This window comes from Miscanthus floridulus, chromosome 3, assembly GCF_019320115.1.
Source record: "Miscanthus floridulus cultivar M001 chromosome 3, ASM1932011v1, whole genome shotgun sequence".
Lineage (NCBI taxonomy): Eukaryota > Viridiplantae > Streptophyta > Magnoliopsida > Poales > Poaceae > Miscanthus > Miscanthus floridulus.
In genome coordinates this window covers 145,916,926-145,933,518 of record NC_089582.1, presented here as the reverse complement: position 1 = coordinate 145,933,518, position 16,593 = coordinate 145,916,926, and the positions used below count along the sequence as shown (strand labels likewise).

General features: G+C 48.0%; 1 protein-coding gene and 1 pseudogene across 2 annotated transcripts; one reads left to right on the top strand and one right to left on the bottom strand.

The window, feature by feature from the left end:
* Positions 1-7,550: 7,550 nt before the first annotated feature.
* LOC136542757 (protein EARLY RESPONSIVE TO DEHYDRATION 15-like) lies at positions 7,551-8,734 on the top strand. Of its 2 annotated transcripts, none has more exons than XM_066535339.1 (2): positions 7,551-7,719; positions 7,874-8,734. In XM_066535339.1, the coding sequence occupies exon 2, from the start codon at positions 7,920-7,922 to the stop codon at positions 8,409-8,411; it is 492 nt and encodes a 163-aa protein (XP_066391436.1). In that variant the 5' UTR covers positions 7,551-7,719; positions 7,874-7,919; the 3' UTR covers positions 8,412-8,734. The 2 variants fall into 2 exon arrangements, with proteins under 2 accessions (XP_066391436.1, XP_066391438.1); XM_066535341.1 differs by having other exon boundaries at positions 7,551-7,724.
* A 1,411-nt stretch (positions 8,735-10,145) lies between these two features.
* Positions 10,146-16,268, bottom strand: LOC136542756 (ubiquitin carboxyl-terminal hydrolase 24-like; annotated as a pseudogene).
* Positions 16,269-16,593: the final 325 nt, after the last annotated feature.

Sequence of the window (16,593 nt, the reverse complement as noted above, 5' to 3'; positions counted from 1 at the left end):
CCATGACCTAACTTAATTGCCTCTGCAAAACACACGTTAGTCATAGTAACTTTGTATTGACATTAATCACCGAAATCCAACTAGGGGCCTAGATGCTTTCAGTCATCATCTCCGCTATCTGCTTATGCGTGGCCTCGAAACTCCGCTCCTCTCCGAGATAGAATTTCGGCAGCACCTCCCCGTTGTTCTCCCGATACACGTCCTGCAAGGGAGAGTGTGTATCCGGAGAACAACAGGGAGGTGATGACGAAACGCCGTCTCGGACCGGAGCAGACCATGGAAACTAACCCATCTACGCATCCACGGGCTGTCCAAAAAACATGGACAATCCGAAACAGATACGGTCGCAGATATGCAAAGATCCGCATACCTACGACCGTATCTCTTTCGGACGGGAGACGCCTAACTGGGTTACGCGCGGGCTACGACAGACATGCGGAAAAAGAGGTTATTTATACCTAGGGTGCCGATGAAGTCAGGCTAGCGGGGCAATGGTGAATCGACGCAGTGGCGAGGCAACACAGTGCAGGCAGAACCGCGACGCCGACGAAGACGATCGGGGTCCTCCGGGTCCCCTCCGACGTGCTCTTCTCCTGCATAAAAAGGCAATAGGTTATTGTTTGTTCAAAATTTCAGCAGCACCTCCCCTGCACGGGGAGGTTTCCAAAACCTGCAAAAAACGACAGGATGGCCAACATTCACAACGGCACGAAGGCCGACAACCACAACGGCACGAAGGCCCTCATATCAATTTATGGCACGAAGGGCCCACACAACCACATACGGCACGAAGGCCGACAACGATAGTTTTACCTAGGTTGCGGTGGAGTCGGGCGTCGCGGTGCGGGGGTCACTTGCTTCTCCGGCGAGGTCAAGCGGCGTCGGAGTACTCCTCTCCCCCTCTTCCTTCTCTCTTCTCCGCTTCTCCTCTTCCCTTCTTCTCTTTCTCCTCCTCCTCTCCTTTCTTCCCCTTCTTCTCTCCTTTTCCTCTTCTTCTCCTTCTCTTCCTCTTCCTCCTTCTCCTCTTCTCCTTTTTCTTCTTCCTCCTACTTCACCCTCTGCCTCCTCCCCTCCAACAGCAGCCGGCGACGGGGGCGGCTGGGGGCTGGTGTCAGGGCGGGAGGCCGGCGCGGGGGGCCACCGGAGGGCCGCCGGGGCGGCGGGAAGGCCGGCGCGGGGGGCCGTTGGAGGGCCGGTCGGGGCGGCCGAGCTCCCCTTGCTCGACCGAGACGGGGAGGGGAGGCAGGGCGCGCCCCCGGGGCGGCTCTGGGGCGGTGGGGCGACACGGTCGGGCGGCGCGGTGGTAGGGCGGCGAGGCGTCCGGGCGCGCTGCGGCGGGGCGTGCAGCGGCGGCGGGCCGCGTGGGGTGGCCGGGCGCGCAGGGCGGCGGGGCGCGGGGCGGCGGCGGGGCGAGCAGCGACGGCGGCGCGCAGCAGCGGCGTATGAAATGTGGGCGGGGATTTTGGGCCAAGCCGCTGGCCGATTTAGGGTTGGGCCCTTTGCCGAGGGCCCAGATCCAGGGCCCTCGGCAAAGATTTTTTATTTTTTTTAATTTTCTTTACCGAGGGCCAGGCTAGGCCCTCGGCAAAGATTTTTTTTTGGTTTTTTGAACCCAGTTTTTTTGTGGTGCTATAATACATTATTGATAACTCAATTTTAAAATTTGGGCCAATTTTGACTTTTTTGATATATTTCCCTAATTTATTTCTTTTCGTTGATTTTTTTCGAATATTTTAAATTTGAACTGCGGTTGGATGGAATAATGCAATTTAGTGATTCGAAAAATGTTATTCATGGTATTTAGTGTATGTTGAGTCCCTATCCACGAACTCGCATCAAATTTCGGGCATCTTCTCCACGTAACATGACGAGGAACTTGTCGAAAAAGTGTTTTTAAATTATATAAAATCCATACGAAGTCCGAAAATCACGAAACTTGTCGAGGTGTCATGTTATGGCATGTGTAGGCTGTGGTAAAAAATTGAGAAGGTTTCGAGGAAATTAAGGCTTGTTTAAGGCTGGTTTAAATCTAGAGTGTAAAGTTTTGAAGTGTCATATCAGATTGTTACATATGCATGCGGTGTTCGGATACTAATAAAAAATAAATTACAGAATCCGTCGGTAATCCACGAGACGAATTTATTAATCATAATTAATTCATCATTAGCACATGTGTTAATGTAGCACCACATTGTCAAATCATGGACTAATTAGGTTTTAAAGATTTGTCTTGTAAATTAGTCATAAACCGTACAATTAGTTATTTTTTTAATCTATATTTAATACTACATGTATGTATCAAATGTTTGATGAGATAGGAAGTAAACATTAGAGTAAGAACATCCGTAGGTGTCAGTATCAGTGTGTCACCGCCGGCTTAATTTTCCAAGACCCCAATTCGACGTGGTCGGCCGGCGCCTGTCAGTCAAATGCATGCATCCGCTGCCACTCAACGACAGTAGGACGGTGTCACTGTCGATGGAGAGTAGAGGAAGCATCGTGTAATTGCACTGCATTGCAGGTGGTTTATACCTTGTTCACAAGTTGCACCAGCTCGTGCTCGTGCTCGTGCCTGCCGGCTTGAAATGAGAGAGACTGGCAGCACTTCACTCCTCCATGCTACTATGCTATTAACTGGTCAATCGGTCGATTAGCGTCACTCCACGATCGACGTGTACAACGACAACTCAAGAAAAAAAAAGGGCACCCGCGATCGCGACGCCTCCTTTTCCCTGCGGGACCGGCCGGCCGTAGATAAGACCTGGCAGTGGCTTCTGGTGCGGTAGCTGATCCGGCGGCCTTGCACTGTCAGAGAAACAAAAGAGAGAGAGCCTAGCTAGCTAGCTGAAGCACAGCACAGCACTAGTGCGGCATCAGTCTGCTACAAGGCCCTGTTTAGTTTCGCTCCAAAACGCTAAATTTTTCAAGATTCCTCATCACATCGAATCTTTAGACGCATGCATGAAGCATTAAATCTAAATAAAAAATAAAACTAATTACACAGTTTAGACGAAATCCACGAAACGAATCTTTTAAGCCTAATTAGACTATGATTGGACACTAATTATCAAATAACAACAAAACGCTACAGTAGCATTTTGCCAAATTTTTTGGCAACGGCCCCAAGCATATGCATGCCAAACTCTGACTGTACATGCATGCAGAGGTCGGCGGCGCCTGCGACGACGACCGCGCACCGGCGGATGGGACGGGTGTTTTTCTTTTTCCCGTGGGAACGGGCGCCGCCGGCTGCTACGGCGAACGAGTCAGTCTCGCCCTCGATCGCCGGTCGCCTCGCGCTTTCATTCCACGTTCCGCTGCGGACTGACCGTGCCCAAGTCGTCGCCCGGCCAGGCGTGGTGGCCTCACCAAGACTCTCGATTCGTCAAAACGCCGTCATACGAGCTGGAAAATAAAAATTTTAATCGAACCTGTCCGGTGTAGATATACTCAGTTGGACGGTACGGTCCTAGCACAATTTATATTCTAGGACTTCCTAGAGCGCTCGTCCGGACGATCGATTCAGGGTGCTAGCGTCAAACTGTACCCGCTCTGCGAGCACCCTAGCTAGCGTATCGAGCTTGCTAGCGAGTGCCCCAGTAGCAGGCCCACATGCGTTGCCCTGGACCTCGCCCGCACCGCCAGCCACTTTGTACGCGTATCCTATGTGCAACACTCGATCTACTTTTAAAACATCCAGATACAACAGTTGCAACATACAAAAATAAGACAGGCATTTAAAACGTGTGTCTGAAACACTTGCAAAAACACTTAGAAAAGACTTGAAAACCATTGAAACATATGCAACATCCAGATGAAACACTTGCAACAAGACGTATGAGATACCTGAAACATACGCTTGCAACGTACATGTATATGCAACATCCAGATAAAAACACTTGCAACATACGTCTGATACAGATGAAACATTTAGAACATACGCTTGAAACATATGTGCATAGCTATTGCAACATGTGCAACATTTCGATCTACGGTGCAACATCCAGATCTACTTTTGTAACACCAATACGAAACACTCGCAACATACCTCTGAAATATCTGGAACACATAAAACATATGTTTGCAACATGCGGTTTCAGCCCAACATCTCCTGGCTGCTTGGGAATGGAAGCTCGTTGGCGTGTAGAGTTCACCGGTGTAGAGCTCGCCGGTGGTGGAGCTCGTCGCTCCGGTGGAGAAGGCCGCGACGGATCTGGCACGAGCTGTCACCGCTCAGGTGGAGAAGGCCATCCGCGTGCTAGAGAAGGCTGCGGCGGACGGGAGACGCGGTGGAGATGGAGGAAGGCAGGCGACCACGGTGGGCTAGAGGCGCGATGGAGATGGAGGAAGGCGGGCAGCCGCGCTCGAGCGCGGTGGAGATGCCGGTCGGCGGGCATTTAGATGTCGGGGAGAATGCCGAGGCGGCGTGGCGGAGTGAGGTCACGGCGCTGTGAAACGAAAGTGTCTGAATGTTGGAAGTCTTCTGGAGAACGGAAGTGTCTGAGTGTTGGAGATGATACAACTGTTGGGCCGTTGGGCTGACCGCGGCCTGCAAACTGGTGCGTATGGATGATCGGACGCCCTCAGCACACCATTTCTGATTCTATTAGGATAGTCTTAACAAGATAGTTTTTCTATACTTGTCAAATAACATAGACATTAGAAATCATATTCTCAATGAATAGTTTTTTCAAAATTATTTTTTATCTAATCATATATCTTCTTTTCTATCATGTACCTATAATATTTTTTATATCTTGATCCTTTCACCTTGTTTTCTCTCGGGTTTGTGTGCACTTTAGCCTTAAATTTTTTAAAGACTCGTTGTCAAGTGATGGTACTAAAATGGCCTGGCTCCCGAGGCTTACCGAGGAAAATTGAGAGTAAGGGATCGTTTGGTAGAAATTCAACAAGCGCTCGCAAAGCTGTTTTGCCTATTAACTTACGAAACAGCTCAGAGTATCGCAGCTCCTCGTGTGAATCTCTAGAAAACCCTATGAAACAATTGTTTAGCATCTGATGAAGCCAAAAAAACTGCTCACACCAGTTTGCTAGACTCACCTACAAGTCAAGATACACTTTTGCCCTCCTCGCTAGTGCTACAGGTGGCGATGCGAGAGCAGGAGCGGTGTTGCAGCCGGTAGCGGCCCGTAGCCCGGCGTGCCCCCAGGCAGCGATGCATGGCTTGGAGGGCCTCATCCGTGGCTCTATGTGGATGAGCGCACCCGGGACTCACGGCCGTGGATTCGCATAGACACGTCAGAGGCGAGGGAAGATGAAAGATGAAGTGGAGGACGGAGCCAATGACTAGGCGTGCAGTGGAGAAGACAAGGTGGAGAGCAGAGGAAAAAATGTACAATAAGTAGAGAATAAGATAGAGGATATTATACACATTTTATCTTTTTTAACAGCAAGGAGAAACTATTTTACCAAACATTTTAAAAAAATGGTTTAGCCCAATCAGCAGAGCTGCTTCACAGCCGAACTCCAATCTTGAGGTCTTGACGACCAAACACTGTGGTCCACATGCGGGTATTGAATATAAAGCTTCCACCGTCACCAAGAGGAATTCCAAATTTTGACCGGCGAAGAAGGTCAGGTAGAGCCTAGCCCCTGTTTTAAAATTTTGATTGATGATGACTTTTGGACGGGGAAAACAAAAGGAGACCACTCCACTGTGCTGTACTGTCAATTCAAAATGGCTGAACGCTGCATGTCCAGTCCAAGCCACTAGAAATCAATCAGGTGACGCGTTGCGTAGAAAATCAGAGTGGCATGGCCCTAATAAACTTTCTCTGGATGTCACCACGCCCCACTAGCTAAAGAGAAAGAACGTACTCCCTCCATTAAAAAAAATGTAATTCTAGGTCTAAGACGACTAGTCAAACTTTCTTAAATTTAGTCTATGAAAAAATATCAACATGTCTATAAACAGATTTATGATAAAAATATATTTTATAATTAATCTAATTATACTAATTTATTATAAGATATTAGTAAATTTTTATATAGAAATGAGAATTGTATTTTTTAGTAAAGGACCAAAAAAAGAGTGCGACGTTTCGTCGAACCAGTTTGCAGTTAAGTATAGTTAGCGTGGTTGGGTTCACTGGATCTTGTAGGTTCCTGATGATGCCGCCGTATGCTAGACGTCGTCCTCGACCATATAGTATTGATTAATTGGATGGACTAATTTGATCCAGATCTTATTTGGTCAAATTAAACTCGTTGCATAACAAAGACTACTAACCCACATCTTTAGCAGTCATGGCATTCAGCCATGATATCTTGCTGTGCTGAGAGGAGAGATCTGTTCTATTCGACACATTGACAGACGACGACATGGTTGCTCTTGTTCAGATAAAAGACAGGAGCTTGCGTTTAAGAATGACGAGTGCTTCTAGAGGCTCAGTCCGGACAAGCGGCGTGCTCCAAGACGATGGCGCCCTCTAGGCTCTAGCAAACAAAAACAAAGAGGCGGAGAATCGTGTTTTCTCTCTCTCAAGAAAACTAGTATCCATTTCCAAATAGTTGGCATTTCTACCCCTTTACTTGTTTTGGAATATCTAGCATTTTATGTTCCTCGAAACAGACATTTTTTCCCATTTTTCCCTGCTAAGAACAGGATCTCTTTCAGCACAACTATTAAATAAAATATTGTGCAATGTATTAATGTATTTTTTTCTTGAAGAACTTGGTTGGGGGCTGTTATATCATACTCCATCCGTCCAGAAAAGAATGCAATTCTCGCTTCCCGAGAAGTCAATCAGTTTGACCTTTGACCAAAATTATATAAAAAAATACTAACATTACTAATGTAAAATTAGTATCATTAGATTAGTCGTAGAATATATTTTTCTAATAAATTTATTTGGAGACATAAATATTTATACTATTCGTTATAAACTTAATCAAACTTGAATTACTTTGACCGGCACGGATTCTATAACGGACGGAGTATAAGAAGAGGAACAACCCTGGTATTACATTCTTTGTAAAAAAAAAACTGGCATTACATTTAATCAAATCATCGTATTGATCATCGTGCTAAGAACCAATGGCCTTGCCGATTCAGGGTACGACGGTAGGTCAAATTATTTTATTTTAACGACAGACTGTTGGCGCGCCACGGTTTACACGTTGTGCGTCCCTCTCCTCCCGGTTTCGTCCTTATCGGGAATGACGGAACCTTCCTCTCTGGCTGCCAGCGGCCATGCCGTGCCGGTGGAACCCATAATTTACTCGTAGCCCAATCAAATCACCCACACAACACAACGCGGCGCCCATAGAAAATCCGTCCGGCGGACGCGGGCCAGCCAGGTGTTTGGTCCCACTGGTCACACCGCGTTTTTCTTTTGATGATCCAGAAAAAGGCCGAGCCCACCAGTCCCAATCAATCAATCCATCGTTCGCCGGCCCCACCCACCACCCTCGGACCTTCCGGCCCGAGCCCGGACCACCCGCACGACTCGGCTCCGCTCCGCTCCGTTCAGCTCAGCTGGCCGCTGACTGGCCGTGGGTGGCTATAAACACCCGCCTCCTCCCCACCGCGGCACCGCACGGCGCACACGGGCTCGGCAGGCAGCCAGGAAACCACCCGAAATCACCCCCGTTTCCGCCCAGAAACCCCGGCCCGCTCCGCACGAGATATTTCCTTTCCTCTCCACCCCCCTCGTCCGTCCGCACGTCCGAAGCGAAGCAACGCCAGGCGAGGAAAAGGTAAGGCAAGCTACTACCTGCTGCTACGCAAGCTCTCTCAGAAGTCAGATCCGTGGCGCTGACGAACCGGGTGGGATCGATCCCCCATCCCCGTTCCGGTTCCGGATCTGAGCCAACAGCCGGGAGATCGAGCTGATTGATGTCTGTGTTCCAGGGAGAGAAGAGCAGCAGATCGAGGAGCGACCTAAGCTGAGAGGAGGATGAGCACCGTGGCAGCCATGGCGTCGTCGTCGCTGAACCCGAACGCGCCGCTCTTCATCCCGGCGGCGTACCGGCAGGTGGAGGATTTCTCGCCCGAGTGGTGGGAGCTCGTCGAGACCACCGCCTGGTTCCGGGACCACTGGTTCCGCCAGCACCAGCTCCACGACGCCGCCTTCGCCGCCGGCGCTGGCGCCGACGACTTCGACGTCGCCGCGCTCCTCCCCGACGACTCCGTCGACCTCCTCGACATGGTCGACACCGACGATCTCTTCTACGCGCCCGACGTCCACCAGGCCGCCAAGCCGGCGCTGCTGCCCGGGTACGACCTCGACGTGCTCAGGGCGCTCAGCCTCAGCTCCCCCAGGGCCGCCGCCGCTGTCGCCGCGCCGTCGCCGCGCGCCCAGCAGCAGCAGCAGAGGCACGCCGACAAGCCGGCGTACGACGCCGGCGCCAGGGGCGCCGCGCGCCGCGCCATCCACCAGCCTCGCTAGAAAAGAGCACTTCTGCTCTCATGGCGGGCCACCACCACCACCAGTCCACCATGGCTGCTGTGCCTAGTGTAACCTCAAGCAAGCGTAGTCTGTTTCTGTGTATACGACTAAAAAACAGAGGGGAGATTCGGCCAAGGCGGCAAGTGCTCTCTCCTCGTAGCTAGCTTTTCTCCTGTTCAGCTCAGTTCTTGTTCATCCAGCCGTGTTAGAAAACAAAACAAGCCCAGAGAGAGAGAGAGAGAGACGGAGTGATGTACTGCTCCTCCTCCTCCCATGTCCATGTTGTTGAATATATGATGGCAATGCAGTCTGATCTTTACGTCTCTTCACCAGTTGCTTCTTGTTCGTTATCCTCGAAATCATTTTGGATTTTGCTGTGTTTCAGTGTGTTCTCTTCTCTGATTTGGGAGCTGGAAAGGGTGTGTTCTCTGTCTGCTGAACTTTGGTGATGGTGACTTCACTTCTGGCCCTGCCTTTGGCGATGCCATCATCCATAGTTCCATGGTGATTACAAGCGGTTGGTGAAGGAAGATTGGGGCAACTGGTTTATGGTTCTTGGGGAATGGTGGTGGATGGTGAGTGGCAGTACAGGAGGAGGTACGAGCACCATCAAGTCCCTCAAAGAGTGCAAGAGAGTACAGTACTACTGTGTGTATAGCTGTTGAAAATGGGATTGAAAGCTCGGTTGCTACACTTCAAGCAAATAATTGTTGCGGAAATGTGACACGAAGTAATGCTACACGAAACTGCTTCGGAATTGATCTGTGGGGCGGAAATTGTCGAACGTTGCCCGGTCTATTTATCAAGGTCGCTTCATATCCGTCTCTGCCTCGCTCTGCTTTTCCATCAGTACTACCTTGCCTTCAGTTTGTCCAATGATTCAGATGGCACTGATGCCCTGTTGGTTTGGCTGATAAGTGATAAGCCATGACTGTACTAGCTGATTTACTACCAGTCGTCGAGACTTCAGGATCCTACATGTGCCAAGCTACTCTCCACTCTCCAGATGACTCTTTGGGATGTCAAGCCGTCTGCATCCACTGAAAAGAATCGGTACTTGAAACAGAGGCCGTAGGAAACACTGATGAACATGGACCACTGATTTTGCCTGCTCGGCAATACCACCAAGCAACCTTGGGACGGCCGGCCAGTTGCACTGCCTGCCAACAGGTGTAACTGATGGTGGTTCTAAAACAGAATTTGCCTGATACCACAAAGCAACCGATGGTAGTTTAACAACAGATTGCAACAATATCGCATAGATTTAGCTCAGTTTGCTGTACATTTGCGATATCATCAGATTGCCTATGTGGCAACCACTTCAGTCCATTCGTCACACTTGTCCTCTCTTGGAATATTGTTTCAACAACCAACTGCATTTAGAAACCAGGTCTCTGTTGGCGCAGTGTGTATAAATGATATGAAAGACTATGCAAGCCACAACAAAACTTCATGTCGGCCAGGCACCTTCCTACAGCCGTCAGGATCCATGAAAGGGATACGACACCTTCAAAATGAAATAATTTGAAGCTTTCCTAACATGCTAATCATGCTTGCAAGGTACATACACCAGCTGACATTGTCCTGCAACTCTTGATGACACTACCAAAGACAGGGCACATGGCACGCTGATGGCAATGTCTTCTTCTCAACAACCAATTCAGAGAACCATGGCATGCCACATGCAACCAATCACACCACCATTTCAGCAGCTGTCAGCGACAGGGGTGACCATGATTAAACATACCATGATTACTTCGCTGGTCATTACAATGATGAGCAGTTGAATTTTACAGAACCTCAAAATGGGCTGAAGACAAATCCCCCTCTCGCTATATGACCAAGCATATATAATAATAAACACAGGCAGCACCAAGGTACTTCACATAAATACTCTGCTGTTACTCGGCAGCTACATTAACACGACGATAGTTAGATGGTATATCTGGATGTTGAAGCAGCAGCAATACGAAAGAGCAACTAATCAACTTACGTAGTGCTTTCAGACTTGTTTGTAGAAGAGGCATATATGCTTGGTCATGCAAGACATCATTCTCGCCAACGGGCACAACAGCGTCATCGTCGAAGCGAAGCCATTGCCCGTTGGCATGCTTTGCGTGAGCAGTGTAGTGGCCCCCTGTATGGGTCCCTCCCATGATGAGTGATGGTTGCAACAAGCTCATAATTTCGACCCTGTACACAACAAAGACGAACAGTTAGATCAAGTGATTTAGTAGTACCAATCAATTGTAATGTCATTTCAATGTGTTACGACCACATGATCGCTGTACAAACTCAATTCATGCTTAAAGATACTGATACTAAATGTCACACAATCAGGACATCAGATGCAACTAGAGACATAAAGCATGCCTGCACCTACAAACCCATATAAGATGTCACAAATATGTTGGGGAAAAAACACATTTACAAATGCATGTCGAGCAAATTATCACCTCTGTTGATGGTGAGCTCAGCAGATCACGACTAAGAACCAGTTCTTTTGGGAAGTGTAGTGGCTTATAGACTTTAGTGCTCCCATGATTTCCATAACTAAACCTCTTCAAGTGCAGTATCATTATCTTTGAAAGTGCGTGTATCTTGAATGATTTTCTAGCTGTCACCAAACCAGCCTGCAAGATCAAGTTTGATACTACATTATAACTGTAGCTGACTGCAATAAGTTACTGTGTCTGTTTAATGAAAGAAGAGCTGCACTATGGCACCCAAAATAAATAAAATGGAGAAAAGTACAGGTCAGGCTAAATTTAACTTATAGCAATTTCAAGAGAAAAGCCCATTAATAAATAGAAAAAAGTTAACATACAGGTCATAAACCCACCTTAAATAGAGGCACGAATAAAAAACTCATAAAAAGCATTCTAGAAATGCATCTAAAGGTAAAACAAACTAGAAGATGCATATTTTGCAGTTTCGTCTTTACAAGTCACTCGCTAGCAAAATGCATTTCACGACACCACTTGTATTGTGTGATGATGAAATTAGATGCTAAAGATATACTAAACACAAAGGTGACAAGGTAGATACCTTTCCAGCAGCTGTTCTGTATCCTTCCAAAGATTCAGGAGTATAGAACAGACGAAGTGCATCATTAAGTGTCTGAACAGCGTCTGGGAATATATCAAGATGGAGCAGTAGGAAGGGCTGAACAGTAGCTGATGGTTTGTTACCTGGAAGGTGTATTCATCAGTATACAACACTGAAAAGACGGATAGGAAACAGCACAAGTGGGCCTACTCAAACATAAGTTTGAGCCTATCCCTATGGTGAATAACTAATGCGATCATGATATTATCATATTCCATTGCAGAAAAGACGGATAGGAAACAGCACAAGTGGGGGCAGTTTTAACTTAGCAGGGTAGCTGGGTTAGTGCTGAGATGCATTCGTGCATTATTATCTTCAAGGGAAATGACAACAACGTAGAATTACCTTACAAGACACAGAAAAGTCCTAGATCCTTTCTCATTATGTCAAAGGGCTAACATAGACAGACACTTCATTAATCGACAACATGTAGAATGCTCTTGAAACATGAACTATTGAGCCTGATATTGGGCTGGTTAGAGACGAAAAAAAGCAATGACAGCATGCACCGCAGGAGGCAAAAGGTGACTACAACCAGATAAACAGGGAATGTGTTCATGGAAACATGATGCGGGCATAACAAATCAAGAAAAACTGAAAAAGCACAACTTTCCAAGTTCTTTCAAAGAGATATAGCTAGATAGATATACAGTTGTTTACAGAAAAACTGAGTCATCTCCCTCAGGACAAGACAAAATTTACCTGCAGCTTTCACAACACTCTGTAGCTGCCCTCCAAAAATAGCACTTAGCTCAGAGGGAACAAAACTCTGAGTTCTAACTATTGCAGATTTGTTCTTTCGTCCAACTGTCTCCCAAGCATCATCATCCACAGAAGAAACAACCATACCCTCCTTGGAATTCGATCCATTGCCATTAAGCTTCAGCAGTTCATCATGCATTCTATCCATGGCAAAACTTAAAAACTCTTGAGCATCTTCCTGCCTGCAGAGCGCAAAAGTGCATATGTTATGGTGGGCCAGGTGTATCAACGCCGTAAGCGGAGCCGTGGCTGAGGAATGCGCAGGCGACACGCACGGCGCGCGGCTCAGCATGGTGATCGCGTCCAGAGTGGGCGCCGTTCATAGATTATAGGATCTCAGATTTGGAATTGTTATCATAGTTATTAAGGCGCTAAGGCGAGACGTGGCGAGCCACCCCCTTCCAATCGCCTAGGCGATCATAAGGCGAGGCAAGGCGACGCCATATGTTCAAGGCAGGAGAATGGAGAAGGGATAAAAATGAAAAATGAAAAAGTAAAGAAGAAGGACAAGGAACATAAAAGGCCCAGTCCAGCAGACAGCCCATAAAAGCCCTCCCCGACTATCCTGAACTATCTAGGGCTGCCACTGCTCCTCTCCAAGTGCTTCTTCTCCCTCTCGAACACCTTCTCAGTATCCACTGCTGGAGCTGCCTCCTTCCAGATCTCCTCTCCCCTTCCTCACTGCTGCTGTCGCCCCCTTCTAGATCTCCCCTCCCCTTCCTAACTGCCGCTGCCGCCCTCCTTCTAGATCCCTGTGCGAGATCCCCTGCTGTTGCCCTTCAAGAGCCCCTCCCAGAACTGCTGGGGAGCAGAGCTGATGGGGATGGGAGCAGAGATTAGTGGTTAGCCTTGCCTGGTCCTCCTCCAGTTCTTCCTATGTCTCCTCCCTCCCCTGCTCCCTCATTTTGCTGGTTTTGGTCGTGGCGTCGAGGACACCCAGACTTTTTTCAGCGCCTGGACGACTAGGCGACGCCTAGGCGACGACTTAAAAACTATGATTGTTATTCAGTTTGTGATTTGTTAGGATTTGGCTATAAAGCCCAAACACTTGGTTAACGAGAAACTCAGCTGGAGATTGATTGCAATCTCTCCCGCTATCTCTCTCTCTCACGCGCGCACTCAACCTCGCTCTCTCGCTCATGACACCGGCCAACAGGACGGCGTCGCATTCTCGCCGCCGCCGCCGGGAACCCAAGCCTCGCCCTCCTACACACCACGATTACTTCCTGCGCGGTTGTAGTAGCGACCCCAACAGCATATAGCATCACAAACTAAGCCAAAAGCTTAATTGCAAGGGAGACAACAGTTTATAAAGGACATTAACAAACAAAATTAAAAAGATAACAACATGCTCAATGTGTTTACAGACAACTTTATCAGAATAAACTCGATATTGATGCCTATGGTCACCATGAAAGGCCCACAGCCCATTTAGGAGGTGAATTTGGCATTTGGGAGACTCTGAAAATGATTGTGTGACCATGATTGCAAGCAAAGCTTGCAACATAGATACACAAGATTTGAATCAGCTAAAACCCTATAAATATGTAGTCATCCAGGTCTTTGCTACTTGCTACTCAATGAGATAAATCCTTTATGGCCTAAATGCTATATTCGATTCGGAATCCACAACTTGAGGAGTTTTGCTCAAGGAAAAAACATACCAAAGAACAGAACCACAAGCACTTACCTTGGCCGAGCAGTTACTCCAGCCGGCACATCTGGTGTAAAGTTTCTGAGAACAGCATCAAACATGGCAGGATTAAGTGGTTTTGCAGCAACAGTAATAGCCTTCTCATTTTTCTTGATAACTGACTCCTCAGCCACATCGACTTGAGAGATCAACTCAACAAATGCACTCAGAGTTGGGTAGCCAACCTAAAATGAAAGAAGTGGTTAAAACAAAGGAAATCAAATAAGCGCCAAAATTGCATCAGACTGATTTGATTAGGTACAAGTACCTTAGGTATACTGCGGTTCCTCAAATCCTGCAATAGGTGGACAAAAGGCGAGCATGAAAGCAATGCCTGCAAAGTTGCATTCAGAAAGCAGATATTTCCTGTGTTCCTCAAACCATGTGGAAGCAAGGGCATGTTCTGAGAGGCCTTCTTATTTAGGCTAGTGACTGCCTCTTCTGCTGGAGCTGCAACAATGGATGTATCGACAATTGGGCTACCATTTTCAGTAATTTCCCTTTCCGTGTCTAACTTTCTACTTTGAGTGGGTTCGATGCCATCCTTGTGCACCTCCAACGTCATTTGTGGTGTTGGATTGCTGATGCTTTTGACAGGCACAACTGGTGGGACAACAGTCTCTGTCTTCTTCACATTCTCAAATACACCATTGTTAGCAGGAACATTAACAGGGGGGCATCCATTAGCCAGAACTAGTCCACCATTTGGAAGGCTTGATCCTGCAGCTTTCTTTTCATTACCGCATGCATTCTCCTTTGCGATGGCACTGGTCTCGCAGTTTGCTGATTTTGCAGGAAGAACAACACTTGAAATAGATATTTTCTCTAAATTCAGCACTGAAAAGTTCAGGGTGCCAAACTGGATCTCCGTCCGCTCACATTCTTTGCTGACGCTTTTAGTTGGACTTTTGAGAGGCTGACCCTGGAACAACTTAGTCTCATCCTCCGTAAAGGACCCAAACAGCAACATCTGCATCACAGACAGCACAACTTTTATTGTTAACAAGTAACTTACGCAGCAAAAAAATCTACTGCATATCAAAATAATTGTACAGAGAGCCCTTTGGAAAGGGGCTGTATCTTTGAATTACAGCAGAATACTGCTATACTCCCACGCGCATCACACAGCAATCGTCGGGAGCCAGAATAGCATAGCAGTTATCAATGATCATAATCCAAATGAACATCCAAATAGAGTCCATAGTTCGATACATATGAATTAATTGCTTATGCATCCAGTAACGGGGATACAACGATTCATACACGCGCAGCAGCATTGAATCATCGTGCCTGCCAGGTACTACAAAACCCCCAATCCAATCTAACTCGCCCGCACCCCCAACCTTCAACCACCCCGCCTCACTTTAATGCGCCACGCCATGGGAGCCGGACAGGCAGAACCCACAGTTAAACCACGCAATTAAGCCCAAACGACGACGCCAATGCAAGCGCGCGGACAGTACCTTCTCGCCGCCGCCGCCACCACCGCTCATCTCGGCTGCGGTGGTGAGGCCAATCGCTGGGCGCAGGAAGCGGCCGCTCGGGGGACGACCTCTTGAGAGCTCTTCTGCGACCGGGGCCAGAGGAAGCCGAGGTCGCAGGTGGGAGACATCAAAGGCGGCAGCGGCGGCCGGCGGCGCCGATGGGGGTGGCCGTCCGCGCGGCCGACCGCACGGCAGAGTCCGGTTCGGCGCCGGCGCTGCGCTGTGGGGTTGGGCGGCGGTGAGTCGGGGACGTCGAAGGCCGGGGGCCGAGGTGTAGGGTTTGGGGAGGGGAGAGGCGAGGTGGGGTTGGAACTGGAAGCCTGGGTCTTGGGAGGAAGGAGGACGGCACGGGGGCATTTGACGAAGGCTTGCTTGGGTTGGTGGTATTTGTCGATGCGGGCGGGCGATTCGTGGGCTTGGGCTGTACCTTGTACGTGCGGCGCCACGGGCCTGACCGCGCGCTTTTCTTTGCAGTTGGTGAACGAACTCGCTTTGGACTACTCGCAGCGTGTGCTTAAAAAAAGGTCCATTTTAAAGTCCATGAATCTGATTTGCTTCTGAACTTTTAAAAATTAATAAACCATACAAATTACCTCTCTATTCTGTTTGTGGTTTCTAGACAGATTTTTATTTTTTCCTAAAAAATCTCTAAATACTTAATCAGATTATTAAACCAGAGAAAGTATCTCTAAGCTTCTAGAAACCTTGTCAATTATTTTCTAGATTTTTAATTTTTTTTTGAGGAAACTGTCTTCTAAATCATTTCGAACCAGAGATAAGATGTATCACTTTGGAATCGATAATGATACGCCACGGACGTCTGTCCCATCCGTCTTGTGTCGCTCGCGCCTGCTCTATGTGCCCCACCTATGTCGCCCGAGCCTTGCCCACCCGCGCACCGTTGCTGGCCGGTAAGCCGAACATGGCCTAGCTTCAACAATACACTAGCGGAGTACTGTAGCGAGTGCTGGCCGGCAGCTGCAACTGTTTTAAATGAACATTGAACTCTTACATGCTTGAAACTGTAAATTTGAAACATTCTTTGTAAGTCTTTTTTTTAAACAAAATTCTTTGTAAGTTCAAATCACGTCTCCCAAATCTAAACGAGGCTACTGTTAAGAGCCCCTGACACCTT

Bases quoted from the DNA above. Each gene is read 5' to 3' on its own strand.
- LOC136542757 (XM_066535339.1), top strand. From the start codon at position 7,920: ATGAGCACCGTGGCAGCCATGGCGTCGTCGTCGCTGAACCCGAACGCG.